This window comes from Cordyceps militaris (genome assembly GCF_000225605.1).
Source record: "Cordyceps militaris CM01 unplaced genomic scaffold CCM_S00002, whole genome shotgun sequence".
NCBI classification, from domain to species: Eukaryota; Fungi; Ascomycota; class Sordariomycetes; order Hypocreales; family Cordycipitaceae; genus Cordyceps; species Cordyceps militaris.
Genome location: NW_006271970.1, coordinates 1,030,310 through 1,049,601, shown reverse-complemented (window position 1 = coordinate 1,049,601; position 19,292 = coordinate 1,030,310). Strand labels below are relative to the sequence as shown.

General features: G+C 54.4%; 6 protein-coding genes across 6 annotated transcripts; 4 read left to right on the top strand and 2 right to left on the bottom strand.

Annotated features, from left to right (window-relative positions):
- Window positions 1-1,735: 1,735 nt before the first annotated feature.
- On the bottom strand, window positions 1,736-2,079 carry CCM_02275 (nucleosome binding protein; the record flags this gene model as incomplete). Its single annotated transcript, XM_006667427.1, has 2 exons — window positions 1,736-1,962; window positions 2,016-2,079. The coding sequence occupies 2 exons, from the start codon at window positions 2,077-2,079 to the stop codon at window positions 1,736-1,738; spliced, it is 291 nt and encodes a 96-aa protein (XP_006667490.1).
- Window positions 2,080-2,902: 823 nt separating this feature from the next.
- On the top strand, window positions 2,903-7,137 carry CCM_02274 (uncharacterized protein; the record flags this gene model as incomplete). Its single annotated transcript, XM_006667426.1, has 19 exons — window positions 2,903-3,013; window positions 3,088-3,255; window positions 3,511-3,604; window positions 3,665-3,796; window positions 3,860-3,944; window positions 4,024-4,028; window positions 4,079-4,293; window positions 4,368-4,524; window positions 4,621-4,815; window positions 4,938-5,080; window positions 5,176-5,321; window positions 5,387-5,394; window positions 5,449-5,524; window positions 5,577-5,715; window positions 5,926-6,013; window positions 6,084-6,152; window positions 6,514-6,521; window positions 6,704-6,775; window positions 7,126-7,137. The coding sequence occupies 19 exons, from the start codon at window positions 2,903-2,905 to the stop codon at window positions 7,135-7,137; spliced, it is 1,923 nt and encodes a 640-aa protein (XP_006667489.1).
- A 667-nt stretch (window positions 7,138-7,804) lies between these two features.
- On the bottom strand, window positions 7,805-8,625 carry CCM_02273 (uncharacterized protein; the record flags this gene model as incomplete). Its single annotated transcript, XM_006667425.1, has 2 exons — window positions 7,805-8,385; window positions 8,469-8,625. 2 exons carry the CDS (start codon window positions 8,623-8,625, stop codon window positions 7,805-7,807), a joined length of 738 nt encoding a protein of 245 aa, XP_006667488.1.
- Window positions 8,626-9,277: 652 nt separating this feature from the next.
- CCM_02272 (Autophagy-related protein 11) lies at window positions 9,278-13,704 on the top strand (the record flags this gene model as incomplete). Its single annotated transcript, XM_006667424.1, has 4 exons — window positions 9,278-9,345; window positions 9,417-9,528; window positions 9,556-13,524; window positions 13,594-13,704. The coding sequence occupies 4 exons, from the start codon at window positions 9,278-9,280 to the stop codon at window positions 13,702-13,704; spliced, it is 4,260 nt and encodes a 1,419-aa protein (XP_006667487.1).
- Window positions 13,705-14,059: 355 nt separating this feature from the next.
- CCM_02271 (uncharacterized protein) lies at window positions 14,060-15,184 on the top strand (the record flags this gene model as incomplete). Its single annotated transcript, XM_006667423.1, has 2 exons — window positions 14,060-14,092; window positions 14,159-15,184. The coding sequence occupies 2 exons, from the start codon at window positions 14,060-14,062 to the stop codon at window positions 15,182-15,184; spliced, it is 1,059 nt and encodes a 352-aa protein (XP_006667486.1).
- Window positions 15,185-16,762: 1,578 nt separating this feature from the next.
- CCM_02270 (ubiquitin C-terminal hydrolase, putative) lies at window positions 16,763-18,724 on the top strand (the record flags this gene model as incomplete). Its single annotated transcript, XM_006667422.1, has 2 exons — window positions 16,763-18,497; window positions 18,573-18,724. The coding sequence occupies 2 exons, from the start codon at window positions 16,763-16,765 to the stop codon at window positions 18,722-18,724; spliced, it is 1,887 nt and encodes a 628-aa protein (XP_006667485.1).
- Between the last annotated feature and the right edge of the window lie 568 nt (window positions 18,725-19,292).

The window sequence follows — 19,292 nt, the reverse complement described above, 5'->3', positions numbered from 1 at the left end:
TTTTTGCTGCCCTGTCACTAGGTACCTAGTTGTTTTTCTTCAGTGACCACCTCGATGTGGCAGAAATAACCACGACATCATGCATATGCCGAGTCCCCCCCTCTCTTCCATTCTGTTTGCTCATGGGCTCTCATGACAGGCAAATGTCTTGTGAAAAAACCAAAAAATCTTTTTTTTCCCTTTGCCAACCCCATGAGCTGCATTAGCTTGCCTTGTTGGAAGCTGATGGTGGGCTTGTCAGAAGCCCTCAGACTCAGAACAACCCATGTCCTCGCAGATCGGGGGGTGGAGGCGGCGGAAGAGGGGAAGCGAGTGTGGATAGGTAGGTAGGTAGAGAAGAAAGGCATCCGTAAAGAGTTATGGCTTGCAGGTTATTTTATTCTTTATATTTCATTTGCCCAGTCTGTCTCTCTCCTCTTCTTCAATGGCCCCTCCCTCATTCGTCTTCCCTTCGTCTACCATAAGGCCAGATTGGTGGTGGACCCTGGGCATCGAAAAAGGCGTCCATCGTCTCCAGAATCAAGGCGGCCAAAACGCTTTTTTTGACTTGCCATCCTCGCCTAACCTTGTTTTTGTATCTTTCCCTTGCTCCTGTTCTTTTTGGCAGAAAATTAAAAATCATGCCATGATGTTTGAGCTAGCAAAAGATCTCATTTCGCTTGCGTACGCCGCAACCATGATTTGCATAACATCAGCCACACCTGTTCATTGCACCGCCTCAAAGCCTCGTTGTGGCTTAAACACCTTTTCATCTCGAGGCTGACACGGAAAACGACGATAAATATTACAAGGTAAACAAGAACAGCAAAAAAAAAATTGGTGGCGAAAAGCGCTACACAAGAATGATTGGCGATCAATCAATCCATTCCTCCTTCACATACTCGAGGCATGAGCAATTGCGCGGCCCGTGACCACAATGTCGTGCGACCCCTACCACGTCGTTGTTACCCAGACTGTCGGGAGGATGCGAAACGCGCCAAAAATGAGCCGGTCAAGGGAAGAGGGGGCGGGGGGGTTAAGAGGCCCAAACACCATCCATCAATGTAAGCGCCTGCGTTGACGCCTGCTCAAGGGAGAGGGATCCGCCGCCACCTCTTCATCCGGCAATGCCTTTGTCCCTTGCATTGGCGCCGTTTGACATGGCCACTGGTTCCTCGAATGCATTTGTTCCGAGAGGACGGGACCAGACGTTCGAGGACGGCAACGGGCCAGCAAAGGACAGGGGAGAGAAGACCTGGCCGCGTCCATGGGCGACCACGACGGAGCGCGTGTGGCTGCATGACGATGGCGGCGGGCGTATCAGGTCAACTTTGACGCCGTGATATTTTTAGACTACCTAGGCTTTCCGTCGTATATAGCAGCGCAAGATAATTCGACCTCGTGCGGCATTGACTCGAGTCATTGACTCGAGTCCAAGAATGCGTCTACCAACAACAGTAAAATACGACATGTCCAGGCCAAAGCAGCATCATGACTTGACAAAATAACAAAAAAATGTTGATACAAGTTTCATTCATAGTCTCGTTGCGATATTATAGTGAGTGGCCCATTGACAGACCTTCCTGTCACGACATCAAAGCTAAGAGACCCTGTCCGTGTGGTTCCGGTACCTGATAATCGAAAAGCAACCAAAAATACAATCCTTCCCGTTGCGGTCATACAACACCTCCCTTCCCAGTACAAAGGAAATTAATAGGAAACCGACGTGGCTAGTAAATACAAAAGGCAGATACATTTAGGACGAGTTGTAGGCAGCCTTCTCATCCTCGTAGCGCTTCTTGTCGGCGGCAGCCTTGGCCTCATAGGGGACGCGCTGCTTCTCCGAGAGAGCCTTCCAGCGCTCACCAAGGATCTTGCCGACCTGTCCAAACGACACGCCGGGGTTCTCTTCGCGGACATTGTCACGCTGCTCGTTGGCAAAGAACATGTAGGCGGAGAGACCACGCTTGGGGGCGTTGGGGTCTGCGAGAGTCAGCATTGATTCATCATGGGCAGATTGCCTCTTGGTGACTTACCCTTCTTGGCGCGCTTCTTCTCGACGCGAGCTCCACGCTTAGGGGCAGCAGCGGCCTTGGGCATATCGGCGGTCTGAGAAAAATGTTAGAGTCGCGAAAAGGAGGAAAATGGAAAACGCAATGGGTGATGTGGAAGGGTGATGGTGCTGCGCGCATACGATACTGGCAGCTGGCAGGCCAAGTGACGCGTTGGTAGGATGAGTGTTTGTCACATCTCGATGTTTTCACCGTAAGGCACGCGCGAGCAGTAGGAAAAAAAAGAAGGCAAGGCGACAGGTTGTGTCAAGTGGCGAGTGACAGAGATTAGATAAAGCGCCAGCCGCCATAGAGCATGAGATGCATTTGCGCGGGCGCGCGCGCAGGGAAGAGGGCAAATTGAGGTGCAAGGCTGGAGGACAGAGTAGATTGAGTGAGGAGACGTACGTTTGAGGGGTTTTTGAAGGGGAAAATGAAGTTGTGAAAAGACGTCAAAGTTGCACTGCGAGAATCGCGTGTTAGTGAGGAAATCGTTGGCGCAGACGCTAAGCGGTCTCTTGTGTGAGGCGCAGGTGTAAGTTGAGGCAGCAGAGGAAGCGAGACGAGATGATTGAAGCGCGACCGAGGATGGGAAGAAGCAGCAAGTCGTGTCTGTCTTGATGAAAAACAGGGCGACGATGATGCAAAAAAACGCAGGGTGCGCAAAAAAAAAATCTCGGTGCTGTCGCCAAACAAATGCTGCCGTGGCTGGAGCCGTTGCCGTTGGGCGCGTAGAGGACGGTAGAGGGGACTCACCAAAAGGCGTGCAGTGTGTTGTGTGTGTTGCGAAGTTACGCGGGAGCAGATTTGTATGGGAGATTTGTATGGGAGAAGGAGAGGAAGTGGGAGAGAGGGCGGGCAGCCTTTTTACTATGGGGGGAGTGATTGAGCGCGAGGGAACGCGGGCGCGGGCCAGGGCGAAGGCGAGGGCAAGCCAGGGAAGCAGCCTGGGCTGGGCCGAGCTGGGCTGGCTTGGGGGGGGGGTTGGATTTTTGGGGGGGAACAAGAGAGACGCCCCTAGTAACCTCCTAGGTAGGTAGGTAGGTAAGTTTCTAAGGTAGAGAAGGAGGAGGAGGGGACGACGGACAAGGAGACGAGAGGGGGCAACGCTCCCACGCTACAATCTGCCTGCCACACACAAAGTGGCCCAGCGACGGAGCTACTGCCGCAGAGTGCAAGGTTGTCGAGGTACGACTGGGTCCTCCTTGTACCAGTACCAGCAAAGGTACCTGCACTTGTTGCTTTCTGTTCTGCCAGGTGCCAGGTGCCAGTTGCAAACACCACCGCCGGTTAGGAATACTAACTAACCTTTTCCTTATTCTTACTATTTTCTTTTTTCTCTGTTTATTTTTCTTTATTCTACTATCCCTCTTATTTTACGTATCTTACTTATCTTACTTATCTTACCTATCTTACTTATACTTATTCTAATTCCTCTTATTCCTATTACTAGTTTAACCTTCTTAATAGTTAAGTATAGACTTATGTGCGCGTCCTTTTTTTTGTCGCCCGCATGGTAGGCAAGCAGGCTAGAGTGCATGAAGGTCCATTCTGCGTGGTACGCATGGTGCTTGGTGAGTGGCCAGCGAAAACGGACACGGGGCATAAGTACTCCGTACACTGTGCGAAATCAGCGGCTCAAGGGGCACCTGTGCACCGTGCTTTGCGGTCCGAGACGGGGGGCAGAGCAGGTAACTACCTGTACAGTAACGGACAAAACCGACGGGACCGTCCAAGCGCGTCGTGGTTGGCGTGGGCGTGGTTTGGTGGGCAAAACAGTACCTTGTGGGCTGCGGCATTTTAGGTGGAGGAGCTTGTACCCGGTTCAGCCGGTCAACCTGGTAGCCTTCTCAGTGCCTTGTCGCAGACTGTGCTTGGTGCTTGGTGCTGCTGGGTGAGATGTGGTGCTGGCGTGTTTGAAGTGTTGCGTGGGAGAGGAAGTTGTGGATGAGCGAGAGGTATCTGATATCCATAGTACTGGCTGACTGTGCAGTATAGGTAAGCATAATTCCGCATCTATTTTTTTTTTAATAGTCTTTTATTTAAAGAACAAACAAGACGGGAGGGAACGAAACGAGCCGAGTGGTCACTTGCGAGGGAGCAGCTTGCACTTGTAGGTTGGCAGCTGGCACCAGTTGATCTACACCCACCAAACGGACGGCGGACGCCTGCGCGTTTGACTGTTGGCAGCTGGCAGTGGCCACGTAGTTCGAGGGAGCTTTCAACTACCGATGCTAGCGGATTTGTGGCCTCGCGAAGCCCAGTACATGCCATAATTGAGTTGTTGTGAATAATTAACAATTACCTGTTGAACTAGGTTTTTAAGTAGGTATTTAGCTAGGTAGGGAGACGGAATTACCAAGCGTTGGTACAAGAGGGGGCGTGCAATACTGCAAGCAAAAGGTGTGCGTGTTTGTGTGTGTCTATCCGTGTGGTGCGCGCGTGTGCGTTGTGTGTGTGTCAGTATGGCAATTGGCAAATAGCGTGCGGCGAGGTGGGTTTTTTGTCCCCCTGGTGCCTACGTGCCTGCTTGCCGGCTTACCACCTTCCCGCGCCTGCACTCTACTTACATAGGTAGGTACCTACTAAGTTAGTAGCTGCCTCTCCTGGTACCGTCACTGCACAGAGCCCGCATACGCGCTCTCCTCGTCCTTCTGCCTGTTAAGCGATATGACACGGTTCTACATATGCCATCGGGAAGCCGCATCTTCTCTTCTTTTTCATCAGTCCCTCATACCGAACCCAGCGGCACCCTCAGAGCCTGCTAGCCTTACCCTGGGCCCTGGTATGCGCTTTGCGTGACCCAGCAAACATTCGCGATCGATATCAATGTTTTGCATACGGTCTCCTGTGCCACGCATTCCCGACAGCTCCAGCGATATTGGTGTTTCCCAGTGCCTCGTACAGCCGGCCACGTTGCCAAATCTAGACCAGTTGACGATAACTACTCTGTACTCCGTCCTCACATCGACAAGTGCCCCACCATAGCTTCCTCGACGCGTGCGTCTCGCCTCGCACCCTGGATCGATGCCCATCTGACTCTCCAGCCGGTATTTTCTCGATGAACCCTCTGCTGCCAAGAACTTATCAATGGCATTTCCATGAGCTTCCACCCTCAATGGCCACCAGTCTGACCGGCTACTAGCCAGTGTTGACTGACCAACCCGATATTGATCTCCCGACTTACACGGATGGGAAGGGGAGTAGTCGAAAGAGCCCATACAAGGCTAGCCCGCTTACGGACTCAATCGAGCGTCAGGTCTCGCAGCGATCGCAAGCGCTGGTCGTCGAGTGATCCCTCCTTATCTGCCCATCGTGCACGACTTGCAGTCTTGCAGCAGAGCCTTGCCGTGCAGAGAGCCCGGTATGTCTGCGTCTCCAATGTACAGTGCCCGGCATCGCTGGTACACGTCAGTAGTAGTTGCAACTGCAACTGCAACGGCCATGTTGCAAGCCACGAGACCCATAGCTTCAGCCACGATCAAGCGAGCACGGTAACTACCGGCGACTGGCAAACTGGTAACTAGTCAGCTGGAAGATGAGAAGCGACCAAATTGGAGGTAAAGAACCGAAAGTGCAAGGGCTGGGCGCTGCCAAACTATCCCACAATGCGCGGCGCTCATCAAACACACCCACGCCGTCCCTCGTTGATGGCAAAAAGCAAGCTAAGCACAGGCGGAGCGGGGTACTTGCCCACTCGCATTCCCCCAAGTATCGTCATACGAATTTTCAAAGTACTGGTACTTGGGCCTTGGTACCTTGCCTATTCCGTCTCCCTCTTACGCCACTCCCCCCCCCTTTTTGCTGCGATTTTAGGCTCAATGTTTTTTTCATTGCACCCACGTCGCGCCAGACAAAACAAGCTGCTTTTGGGCCCAGATCACTCGCTTCCCAGCCCGCCCTTTTTAAGCTCAGCGCTGCCCACACGGTGGTGGTGCCCGTCAAAACGGCTCTTTCGGTCATCAAGTGTATCAGCATTGCTCGTATGAGAATGCGCCTACGGTGCTCAAACTAGTCGAGTGACGCAGTATCTCCCTCTTTCGGCCATTACAGTAAAACTCACGAGTCCCGTGGGCACCAATGGCGCTGGCAAAGCTGCATATCGCCTGCCGCCTGCATGCTGTACGACTTTCTGATAGTTATAATAAGTCAAAAGAGTGTGTCCTGTGGCGTGTCGGCACCAATTATGTACACCGTCAGCCCTCGCAGCGCAGGTTCCAACATAGCGGTGCCGTACGTAACTGATATTCATTACCGTGTATCATGCTCAACCTCAGTGGTGCTTGGTTGGACCTACTCTACAAACTATTTTTCAACATATCAATAGTACTGAGTTTACACAATATTATGAGTCCCAATCTCTAGCGCAGCGTTTACTGCTAAAGGTTATCTGCACAGCTAGGTAGTTAGTTATGTCCTTTATTATTCTGCCAAATGTTGAGGTACCGAGCCATCTGGCAACTGGACCTCGGACCGTAGTTAGTAGTTACGGTACGCGGTACCAGCCAGAGACTTTTGGGCGGGTACGCGGACATGCACCGACGGCGTCTTGTGCGAAACACGCTTTCTGGGCAACGAAGTGATACTGTGCTAGGTACATCGCCACCTTGCTGCCCACTTGGAAATGTGATTTGCTCGCTTCAAACCAAACCCCACTGTAACACAGTAGACAGTCTTTGACCAGTTTTGAGTGGTGGGCGGGAGCCAGCTTGGAGCCGAGCCTGCTTTATTCGCAGGGTGGGCGTGTGAGTACAGACACAGCAAGTCCCCCTTTCAATGGGGAATTTTCGAAGGAATTTTCTTATTGCCCAATTTTCTCTTTTCTTAAATTGGCGAGTGGATGTCTTTTTTGGTTTGCCCCGAGCCTCCGTCGCAAATAATCTTACACTCTTCCTGCGTGGAACCGTGTTGCTGCGCAAAACGCGACCGCACAGTTTACTACTCCACCCAGAGTAGTCGCTCAGCACCTAACTACTAAATTATAATAATGTTTCTTCGAGTCGTTGCTTCAACTTTGACGAGCACTGTTGAACTACATATCCGGTACTACAGAGTACATGTAGTTAGTACAGATGTATTGTCAGTGGCCTTGTAGGCGGTGGGGTAGCTCAAGAGTCATACTTTACTATTTAAATAGAAATCAGTTATGTTCTGTCAAAAGATTTTGGCCGACGTCTATTCACATTGCTCCAACTGATGTCGAGAACGGGGCGGTCGTAGTAGTCTGTGGAAGGAGCTGGGGAATGTGCCACGGGTATTATTGCCAGACTTCGCTCATGTGTCTACTACTTAGCTGTTGTTGCACTCTAGTGTCGCGGCTTAATATAATCAATTTATTACTCTAATAATACGTATTAGCTGGTACCTTGATCGCTCGCGTACCTAGCTTCTACAGGGTTCCCATCGTGACTTTGATAGACAGGTGGGGGGTCAACATGACGAACACGCCTACCCTACCCTGGACTGATCATTCTATACCTATCAATTGCGCGAATACACATCTACTATTGGCTTTCTGCTTTTTTTTTACTCTTTCGGTTGTATGTGCATGTCTGTATGTTCATGTGCCGCTTTCCCTGTGGCTTCGGTCGTTTTCGTAGCGTGGCTAAATAACTTGGCTGCTGGTGGCTACTCAACCACTGACACGGAGATGCAAGCGTTCGAGTAAAAGACAACGATACGATGAGCATCTGACACAACGAGATACATGGAATTTTACACGACCCATCAGTAACGCGTCACTTCTAGCCATACAATAAAATTGTACCACGCGACTAGTCATCATCCTCCGGATCGAGCACCATGTCGCGCAGCGCCTCGTCCGACGCCCAGTCGACGCCGCTGCCGGCGACGATGCCGCTCGCCGCGCCTTTGACCGCGCGCCACTTGCGCTTCTCGTCGCGCACCCGGAGCGCCTCCTCCCCGCCGTCCCAGTCGACAGCCTTGCGCGCCTCGAGCTGCGCCGCGAGCTCAAACACCCGGCTCGTCAGCTGGACGTTGCGCCGGCACGCGCGCAGCGTCTCCACCTGCACGTCGGTGAGGGCGTCGCGCGTGGCCTGCGCCTGCGTGGCGGACCGGGCGGCGTCGACGGCGGCGTCGTCGCGCTGGACAATAAAGGGAAGCAAATCGCTTTGCAAAAAAAGTTGGTGGTCAGCTGAGAGGGCGAAAGCCGAGTAGGGGGGCGGCGCGTACCGGTCGATGGGAGAGGCATTCGTGCCGCCGTGAACGGCTTTGAGGACGGGGTTGGCAATCACGACGAGCTCAACGGCGTCATTTCGCAGCTTGTAACGGGATCGGGCCTGCAAAAGGGCCTCTTGCGCGGCGGCCAGCGCGTCTGGTGAGTCGTCTGCTGGGGCTGTCGTTTCATTAGCACAACTGGTACAGTCTCACGGCGGCACGCTGAAAGGCGTGCTGGCGGCCGAAAATGGCTCAACGTACCTGACTTATATGCCTTCTGAGCCTTGATAATGGCAATCTCCAGGTCCATCTGGTGTAGTCTGTCGTACTCCTCGAGGATTTGCCTCTCAGCGTCAGACAACGCCAGCGGTGGCTCGCCTGCCTCCTCGAGGTCCTCCATGCGTTCATCGTCGTCCATGGTGATGAGATGTGTCGCCCATTAAGACCGAAAAATCATGAGGGTATTGAACAGTAGACTGCATACATGCCCGCAGATGAGATTCGCTGCACTAGCTGGATGCCTCTCATACCTGATGAGTGAGTCGCTGTTGGTGCGAGCCTTGATGAGAACGCGCTGAGGGAAGCAGCGCCACACTTTTGAGAGCTTCAGCCACTCGTGGCTGACATCGACAGGGACCGCTCTGCACAGTGGAGTTGCGGTCAGCAGCAGCTGGCGAGTCACAGGGCTCTCGTCACGCTGCTGCACGCCAGCCCCCGCTGTAAAAAGCAATCGCTCAAGATGCGATAGCGCACGAATGAGTGACCGATAAGCCCCAGAAAAGGACCGCCTCCCTCCACACTCACGAGGAGCTGCCTGAACCCCAAGCTAGCGTCACTGCGTTGCAGCCAGCCACCAATCTAACCATCTACCTTCTTGCCTCTCAATCTCGGATCGTGTTCCTAGTTATTGTCTCTCCTCTTCCCGTACCCTGCCTTTTTTCCTTCATCCATATCCTGCATCGTAAATCCTCTGCATCGCGACCGCGCTTTCTCGACCCCGACCCGATATCGCCCTCCCGGAGTGTTTTTGCACCCTTGTTTCTCAGCTTCCTCATGGCCAATGTCTCGAGATGGCTACGCAGGTGTTGATTGCCCACACGGGCCAGCGCCTGGAGGTCGAAACCTCGCGCTTTTCAACGTAGGTTAGCTTCCGGCTGTCAAGAATTTGGCCAGGGAGGAGGGTGTCGTGTGCTAATCCATCCTCTGCAGGCTGGACGACTTGAAGGCCTGGGTTGCCCGCAATAGCGCCGTTTCGTTGCAGCACATGGTCGCACTGACGCCCCAAGGCCGGAGCGTCAAGTTTGCGAGTATGCATGCCGAGGTACGTATAACTGCAATACACCCGTAGACGACGCCCCGACACGTTGCTGACGTTGGCCGTTATCGGCTTGAACAGAAGGAGCTCTACATTTACGACATCCGAGTCAGCCAGCAGGCCGCCGCCGGATCTTCGCCTTCCCTCGGCACCAAAGCGCAACTACCCCGACCGTATGCGATCCCAAACGCCCCCAACTCCATAGACGACGTCGAGGATATGGAGTCGTGGCGGGAGCTGTACAAGGCCCGCCGGTCCTGGGCCATCCGCCTCGCCGAGGACTGCAGCCGGCTCGACACGGCGGCCCGCGCGCGCTATGATGAGACCGACGTCATGATCAAGTGCCTCGACGCTGCCCTGGCCAACCTCGAAATTAGTATCAAACAAATTGAGCCCAAGTACGTCGAGCTGAAGAAGTGGGTAGACCCCGCGCTGCTGGAGCATGACCGCCTAGCCGGCTCCTGGGAGCATTACCTCAGCCTCGCCCGGAACACGCCCATAGCACCCGCCATGGTCCAGTTCATGACCAACAGAGCGCCTGTCAAAGATGACCCGACGCTAGAGGACCTCATCGAGCTTGAGACTGCGAGAAAGGCCGGCAAGCTAGCACCCACCGCGCGGCGCCGGTTCGGCGACAAGGCGGCGGACCTGGAAAAGGCGGCCAAGCAGATGCATCAAGGCCTGCAATCGCTCATTGCTGACTTTGAGACGCTCACGAATCGATCTTCCCTGACACACAACAACGACACGGCACAGCTGCTCGAAGACATCGAGGTTGTGGTAAAGCAAATCGATGAAGATTACCGCTCCGCATTGACGTATGGATCTTCACAGAGGGACCTGGCTCAGGCGTCCAAAGTTGCCTCCAACCATACCGAGCGGCTGGTTCCGAACCTCAAGAAGCGAGCAAAGGAGATGGACGAAATGCTCTACTACGCCACATCAGCCAGAAACTCCATCGCAGCCGAATCTGTCCGCTTCATGAAAACCATCACCGGGATTACTGCCCAGCACAGCGGTGTACGCAACCAAATCAATGTCCTGAACTCTTCAGAGGACGATATGACGACATTTGACTACTTGCGACTCATCTACCAGCTGCCGTACATGTATGCATCCTTTGTCGTTGAGACAATCCGCCGTCGAGAGTGGACGGACAAGGTCAAAATGGACTCGTCGACGCTCGCCAATGAAATGGCCCTGTTCCAGGACGAAGAAGCCAAGCGGCGGCGACGATGGCAGAAAATGGTTGGCAGCACCTATGGGCCTCAACTAGAAACCAAAGTTATGGGGCTCGAGGTCAACTTGCTTGGAGACGAAGAAGCCTGGCCACCACTCACCAAAGACGACCTCGACGACTTTCTCCAGCACCTCAAGGCACAGCACACTGATGAAACGCTGCTTGACGATATTACAAAACTAGTGCAGGAGCTCGTGAGTCCGACAAAACAGCAATCGAAGCGCCTCAAGGCTTTCAAGAATGGGAGCATTCACGAGGCAGCTTTGGGAAGAAGTGGCCTGTTGATTCGCGGTGACGATGATTTGCTACGCTCGCTCCAAGATGACAAGTCAAGGCTTGACAGCAAACTGAAGACCGCGGAAAGCCGCGTGCGGCGTCTCGAAGATTTGCTACACAGACAAAGCCAGGCCTCCCGACATGGAAACCTGTTCCAGCCCCCGGCCATGCAACTCCAAGAGCGACCAGGCTCCAGTGCGTCCATCAGATCAAATCGCCTCGATGATCGCAGACGATCATCCGATGGCGCTGATCCTCTTCTGCGGCGTATTGCACAGCTCGAGAATGACCTGCGTGAAGAGAAACAGCGCTCGACTAACCTCCAAAAAGATGTCGAGTCCAAGTCCACGCAGCACAACGAGATTCAAAGCCAGATGGAGGAGGTAAATTCTACCAAGAAAGATCTTATGGAGAACATGGAAGCGTTCAAGCGTGAGTTTATGGAGGAGCGCAAATCTCTAGAGGACGAGGTTAAAGCTCTCAAGGCTCGTTTAGAGGAAACGGAAGACGACATGGATCATTTTGGAGAGTCTCGCGAGAACGAGAAAGCCTCATACGACGAGAAGCTGCAGGCGCTGGAGGACGAACTTCAACGGCTGAAGAGGGAGCACGATGACGAGAGCCTCAAAGCACAAGGCCAGGTTGAGTTTTTGCGCAAAGAAGCTCAGCTCCAGCGTGAGAAACTGGATGTTTCGGAACAACTCGTACAGACTACCAAGGACGAGTATCACAGTGCCATGCGTCAGTTAAAGGAAGCAGAAGCGACTGCAGAAAAGCAAGTCGAGCTTCTGAAGAAGCTTCACGAAGACATGGCACTGGGTAGTAAAACACCCGATAACGCCATTGATTTGACAGAGGCTGTTTCTAACTATGCTGCGAATTTGCTCTGCAAACTGCGAGATTCTGAAAGCGAGGCGTCCATGCTCAAGACGAACCTGGATCAGGCAACAATCAACGGCAAAGAACTCCGCACCGAGCTCGCTGAAACGAGGCTGATGCTTGCTCAAGAAGAAATGGCCGCCATGCATCTTCGAGAGAACCTGGACGAAGAGAAAGCCAAGATCACTGCTCTGGAAGGGGAGCTTAACGAAGGCAGGGAGCAGCTTAGCACGCTGCGCGGCCAGCTATCCGATGGCGAAACAGGCTCAGAGACGCTGCAAAAGAATTTGGAAGCTACTGAACGCAAGGTGTCTGAATTGACCGAGGATCTTGCCTCTCGGCAGTCGCGTTTGGGAAGCCTCGAGGAGGAAGTTCAAATGTTCAGAAACAAGATGGAGTCTGTGCAAGAGAAGCTATCGTTATCGACCAACCAATACGAGGCACGAGACGAGCGAACAAAGGACCTGACTCAAAGAGTGTACTCGCAAAACGACCGCTTGACGCGCCTCTTGGAACGCATCGGCTATTCTGTAACCAGAGATGGCACTGACATGACTGTAACCAAGATTCCGCGCGGCGAGAGACAGGGTCAGAGCGCACACGACTTGTCGGACCCTTCTTCATCTGTCAAGCGATCGACAAGCTTTAGCAAGCCCGCGAACAATAGCTTCGATCTCGAGCTTCTCCACTGGATACATAATAGCGATGCTGTGGTTGAAGAACGACAATATTCCTCCTTTATTCAGTCGCTCGGCTCATTCAATATGGAACTGTTCACTGATACAGTCTATCACAGAATTAAAGAGGCCGAGCACAAGGCTCGCAAGTGGCAGCGTGAAGCCAAGACTTACCGCGACAGAGCTCATCTGTATCAGAGGGACGCGAGCGACAAAATTGCCTATCGGCACTTCAAGGAAGGCGATCTTGCACTCTTCCTGCCGACACGTAACCAGCAGGCTGGAGCCTGGGCTGCATTCAACGTGGGCTTCCCGCATTTCTTCCTGCGCGAGCAAGATTCGCACAAGCTTCGACACCGTGAGTGGCTTGTGGCTCGCATTACCCGCATCCAGGAAAGAGTCGTGGACCTCTCCAAGAGCCTGACAGGAAGCAGCGTGGGCAATGTCATGCATGATGAGGAAAATGACAATCCCTTTCAACTTTCCGATGGATTGCGTTGGTATCTCATCGATGCTTCCGAGGATAAGCCTGGTGCCCCCTCAACACCGGGCATGGGGAAATCCACAGTCGCAGCGAATAATGTGGAGGCGACGGCGAATATCCAGTCTCAAGCGGTCCGCGTCAAGGGCAAGAATCGCGACAGCATCAGCAGCATTGAGGGTATCAACAAAACGCTGTCCAAGAGCCTCGAGAGCCGCCGCAGCAGCTCCGCCTCGAAGAAGGTGCCTTTTTCCATTGCTGGCGGAGCGGCGCTTCTTAAGAGCAGCGCGCTGGCCAGCGAGACGGACTCGTTGCGTGCGGCGGCGCCAGAGACGCCCGCAGGCACCAGCCCGACTCAACCGTCGCCAGCGGGCGCGATGGTGGCCAAGCAGCAGGCCGGGGATGGAGCGGCCGATGCGGGCGAGGGGCCATCCAGTCGTGTGGCCGAGGTACGCAAAGTCGATACGCTTCTCGGCCCTTAGCTGCCAGTTACTGATCTTTGAGTTTTTTCGATACAGACTCGAAGCAGTGTGCAGCGAGAGGAATCCACCGAGAGCGTGGACAATAAGTCCATGGTGTGGGATCCGCTATGGACTGTTGACTACACTTACGAGAGCCTTGGGAAGTAGTGGCGTTGTATCATTTTTCTATATCCCTGGGTCAATTGTTCCATATTTTCTTGTTTATCTTCTTTTTGCTTTTCTATACAGCGTCATACGTGGAGTTGGTTCTTTCTTTTTGGGCAGGAGCTGGGCCATGCACAGCGTTTGAATAGTTGTTGGGAGACTTTGCATGGCCTTTGAAAGAATAGACTGTATCAATACTAAACACGAGATATTAAATCATCCAAGATGTCTCTTGGAATTTAATTTGTTCATGTCGCCGACATAATGGGCACCACCACCGTGTTTTGTAGTCAACAACAGTCGTTGACTAGGACGCCCCGCTTCTCCAGAGCTTGGAGTACGACTTCCTCTAAACACCATGACATCTCCCGACACTCCCATCAACATTGACGCTTGTTGCTCCTGAATTAGGATGGCCCCGAAACATCCATCCTCTGTGTACACAAATGGGAAATAGATGGAGCCCATTTTGCCGTGCACAGAGGTTGCACCGATGGCCGCGAACAGAGTGCAGTTACTCCCAGAGCTCATCCTGCAGATTGTAGACTGCGTTGTGCCACCAAACAACAACATCATCCTGCCACCGTCCCACATCGCCACAAAGACCCTGGTTGCGCTGAGCACGACGAGTCACGCCACCTACAAGCCGGCACAGAAGCTGCTGCGGCAGCGTTGCCTCTTCCTGGACAGCCGCCGGCGCGCCGCGTCCTTCCTCCAGTGCCTGCAGGCCGGCGCCAACGACACCACGCTTCCCCAAGACGTGCGCCTGGCGGCCGCACAATGCGCGCCGGCCATGTTCCTGGCGCCGTTTGACCGGTCGCAGCTCGACGCGGCGACGGCACGGCTGGTGCGCTCGCTCCTCTACGCAGCCGGCGGCTCGCTGCGGCGGCTCGTGGTGCGCATGCCCTTTCGCCGCCCGGCTGCCGACCACCAAGACCAGGGCGTGCGGCAGATCCTGCAGGAAGGGTTCGCGCAGCTGGCGGCGCTTGAGGAGTTTGTCGGCCTCGATGAGTACCCGGACCTGAACCTGGGGGCGGGGCGGCACATGTGGAACGCGTGGCCGGCGCTGCGGCGGCTGGCGGTGCTTGGCGCCAATGTCGACGAGGAGGCGCTCTGGGCGGGTCTCGCACGCTGCCCGCGGCTGGTAGAGGTGGTGCTGGCGCGGCCGCGCAGTGTCGGCATGCTGGACATGAAGCGGGCGTACTTTGCGGCGGCGGGGACGGAGGCGCGGGACAGCGGGGTCGAGGTGGACGAGCGGAGGAAGATCAGGGTCATGCTGATGGACGTTTCGTATGACGTACTGGACATTCAGACGCACGGGTGGACGGCGTGCGACCCGGAGGGACACATGACGGTCGAGGTGTACGCGGTCCCGGTGTCGTATTACGGGGACGAGACGGAGCAGGAGACGGTGACGGCGTGGCTGGATCGGGGCGTATGGAGCGGGCAGATTTGGGAGTGGCGAGGCGAGGTGGTGAGATGAAGCATGAAGCCTACCCGAGGTGGTCGGGAAGGAGGGGGGCTTGGCAACTTGGGTTGTAATGATTACGCAGTTTGGTGTGCTTGTGCCTGATTCAATGCGTGTATGCTTTACGTTGGATGAAATAACGCCGGCGAGCCGGTCTAGACGAGTGAGCTTTGGAAAAAAAAAAAAAGTAAAATAACAACAGATGGAAGATGCATTGCCTGATTTACGTGTTGTACATTGCATCATTCATTGTTCGACAAGGCTGCCCGGAGACGACGGCGGTGATCGGCGTTGTGGCTTGGTAGGGTATGCGGGAGGTGTGCACCAGGCACTCGCCATGCTTTGTTCTAGAAACCGTGGCAGCATCTACGGAATGTTTCAGAGCCCCGATACCCCGGAACGCGCTCCCTTCCCAAGTATCTTTCTTTTCTTGGTCTTTTGTTTCTTTCCAAATCTGGTCTTTGTCCGGCGCAGCCAAGCTACTTCCCCGCATTGGATACAATAGCGTCCGCTATTGAATCCAGCAAAGTTCCGGTAGCATCTTGGCTAGCGATGCGACCATTGACCAAAGTGCGGAATGTACGGAGTCATGACTTGAATTTTATTTGGCTGCCTGGACATGTTGATCGCTTGAGTGGCTGGAACAAGGGACATGGACAGGGACCGGCGACGAGTAGCGTGGAACACTGACAGCGCAGAGCCATTGGGGGTGGTTGGCGTAAAAATTGGGATGACTTTGAGTAATTGAGGCACATTCATTCGTTGTATGTAGTTGTATTTATGTATTTATCAGTTGTATTTATTCGTGAGGGTAAGAAAGTGCAGTCCACGATGCTGAGTTGAGTGAGGTATCCCAAGCATGAAAGCGCACGTCCTGAAGAACCTGAACTCCTGTGTTACGTGGCATGCACCGACCAAACTGATTGAACAATGAGGTGTATTTTCTTCAGACGAAATTCATCTCATTCCGAAATACATAATACATACGCAACACTGAAATTTGTCGGGGGTGGAGTTGGCCGGCCCTAAATCCGCCGCGGCCGCAAAATAAAAATACGCCGCATCGCCGCCGCCCGCGCCCACCCCCCTTCGGCCACCCTCTCTGGCTCTGCAAACGCTCCTTGACGTCAGTTTCTTTTCACCCTGCCACACGACGAAAAGGCTGGCACAAAGGCTGTGCAGTCGCCAACCGAGAGTCCATTTTCTCCAATCGACTTCGTTCGACTTGACCCTACACATCTACGAGCAATTCCTCCCCCCGCCGCGGAGTTTCGACCCGTCTTCGCACCTGCTGCGCCCATCTACCACTCTACGCCCCTGGCTGCAGCAACGTCCCCGAAAATCTCCTGAACAGTATCATACACGCACACGCCGGCACGAATCGACGACACCGGGCAGAAATATATGTATATAGATATCAGTAGCAGACCTTGACAGTCGCCGCCCCGGCCCTACGACAGCGTCAGCGCTTGCGTTGTGCTCCGCTAAACCCCGATTCAAACCGAGCGCGTCACATCCGCCGTCTCCCCCTCTTGCGGGCGTTTCACACAGAGGGAGCGACACACGGTGACGACAAGCGAACACATATTTTTAATGCCCGATAAGTCGGTTACGGTGGTGTCGTACGCCGCCGGGGCGTCCCTCGCCGCCGCAGCCCTCATCTACGTCTTTGGGCCCACGTTTGCCATTGACCACGACGGCGCCAGCACCAAGAAGAAGACGATTGTCGGCCTGCGCAACCAGGCCAATGACTGCTTCATCAACTCGGTCCTCCAGGCCCTCGCCGGTCTCGGCGACCTGCGCATCTATCTCATCCGCGAGACGCATCGCCGAAGCATCGAGGACCCGGCTGTCTACGCCAACCTGGTCCAGCCGAGCCTCTCGGACGAGGATGGCAGTGGCGGCGGCGAGATGCCCCTGTGGAAAATCCAGGGCCTTCAAGATGGTCTCGTCACACACGGGCTCAAGGACATGATTGACCATCTCAACGAGCGGCCCATTGCGAAAAAGGCCATCTCGCCGTTCCCCTTTGTGCGCGTCCTCGAGGTCGCCTTCAAACAGCGCATCAGCAGACAGCAACAAGATGCTCAAGAGTTCTTGCAAATCGTCGCTGAGCGCTTAAAAGACGAGTACCACGCTGGCCAGAGAGCCCGGTTACACGCCCGAGCAGCTGTCAACGGTAGTGGCAGCAACTCGACGACCAATTCCATCCCCGAGCAAAGCGACAGCGAAAAGGATGAGAAACAGGCCGCGACAAGCGGCACCCCTGACGGCATTGCCGCATCGTCCACAAACGGAACAAACTCGCAGTCAAATTCAGACACTGATAGCTTGCTACCCAGTACAGCCTCGCCGCAATCGACGCGGCCGCTTCCCATAGAGCTGGAAGATGGCTTCCCCATGGAGGGCAAATACGAATCTCACCTCGAGTGCCAAACCTGCGGCTACAAGACGAAGCCGCGCGAGGAGACCTTTTGCACAATAACCCTGGCTGTGCCACAGGTCATGTCCACGTCTCTTGGCTCCTGCTTTGATGGCATCTTTAAGACGGAATACATTGACGATTTCAAGTGCGAAATGTGCCGTCTTGTGCAGACTGTGGCCAACCTCGAGCATGAAGTTTCGCGCTCGACGTCCGAGTCGTTCAAAGCCAACGCACTTGATAGCATCGCCAAGCTCAACCAGGCCATCCGGACGGACCCAGAACAGCCACCCGAAGGCGTTGACCTCGGAGACATGCGTTATGCGCCCAAGCGTCGCATTTCCAAGACGACGCGCATGACTATTTTCCCCAAGATACTTGCCATCCACCTGTCCCGCTCCATCTACGGCGTTGGCCAGATGACGCAGAAGAACTCGGCCAAGGTCGCCTTCCCCGAGCAGCTGCCCCTTGGCGGGCTGGCCGAGCAGCGCCGGTATAAGCTCCTCGGCATGGTCACGCACCGCGGCGGTCATAACAGCGGCCACTACGAGGCGTTTCGGCGGCAAAATGTCCCGCCGCACTTTCCCAACCAAAATACCTTTATGCAATCTGAAGTTTACAGCAAGACGCCCACGCCGCTGTCAACACCCCTCATCCACGCCAAAAACGCAGACAGCCCCGCCATCTCGACGCCCGATCTCCTCTCGCCCGCCTCCACCAACGGGTCCTCGACACCCTCGCTGGACTCGGTCCCCGTGCCGGCCCCGCGCAGCGTGCCCACCGCAGCGGAGCCGGAGGGGAGCAGCCCCAGCCCCAGCATCAGCGGCCGTGACCGCGACACCGACTCTAGCAGCCTGCGCTCTGTCGCCGCGTCCACCAAGTCGGCACTGTCACGCCTCACCTCGGGTAAGTTTGACGGCGGCATCAGGTCAGAGTCGCCGAGGCTGCGTCCGCAGTCGCAACCGGCGCACTCGCTCACAGGGAGCATCAAGCGCGCCAAGCCCAAGAGGGCCAAGCAGCACCTCGATCGTTGGTGGCGGGTAAGCGACGAAAAGGTTCGCGAAGCCAAGACGAGTGAGGTTCTGAGTATGCAGAAGGAGGTGTATCTTTTGTTTTACGAATTGGAAAAGTAAAAGGGATGAACCATGCTATTGAGACCTCGGCGTTGAATTACTTAGAGTGAGGTTGTTTGAAGAAGAGAGAACCTGGCGGACTAGGACGTACGTACATAACCAGCGATATTGGACATAGAAGATGCTTTTTTTTGTCATCATGTTTCAATCAGATAACACGGCGTATCCAAAAATTAGTTTAAAGCGTATTTATTTCACTCTATTTTTGGATCCGATAAGCTTGACCATAACACGATGCACCTACGGATAACACAGTCAAGTTGAGCTGATGAGTCAGCGGAGCATTGGCTGAACTCCTAATCTTTGCGCTGGTGCTCAATTTCATTTGCCCCAGTCAACCTCGCGGGGACAAAAATTGTGAATAATTGACGCGTGGCTCATTTCAACGCTTACCGGGCCCTCTACAGCGAATATTATCGGAGGGGAAACGGATTCGCGGGTCTTGCGACCAGGCATTGTCAAACCGCGAGCCCTCAAGGGCGACCCCCCTGTGGCCGGCGGCATCATGCTCATCAAGATCTGATATATGAGAACAGGTAACCGAAGGGCATAGCAAGACGATTGATAC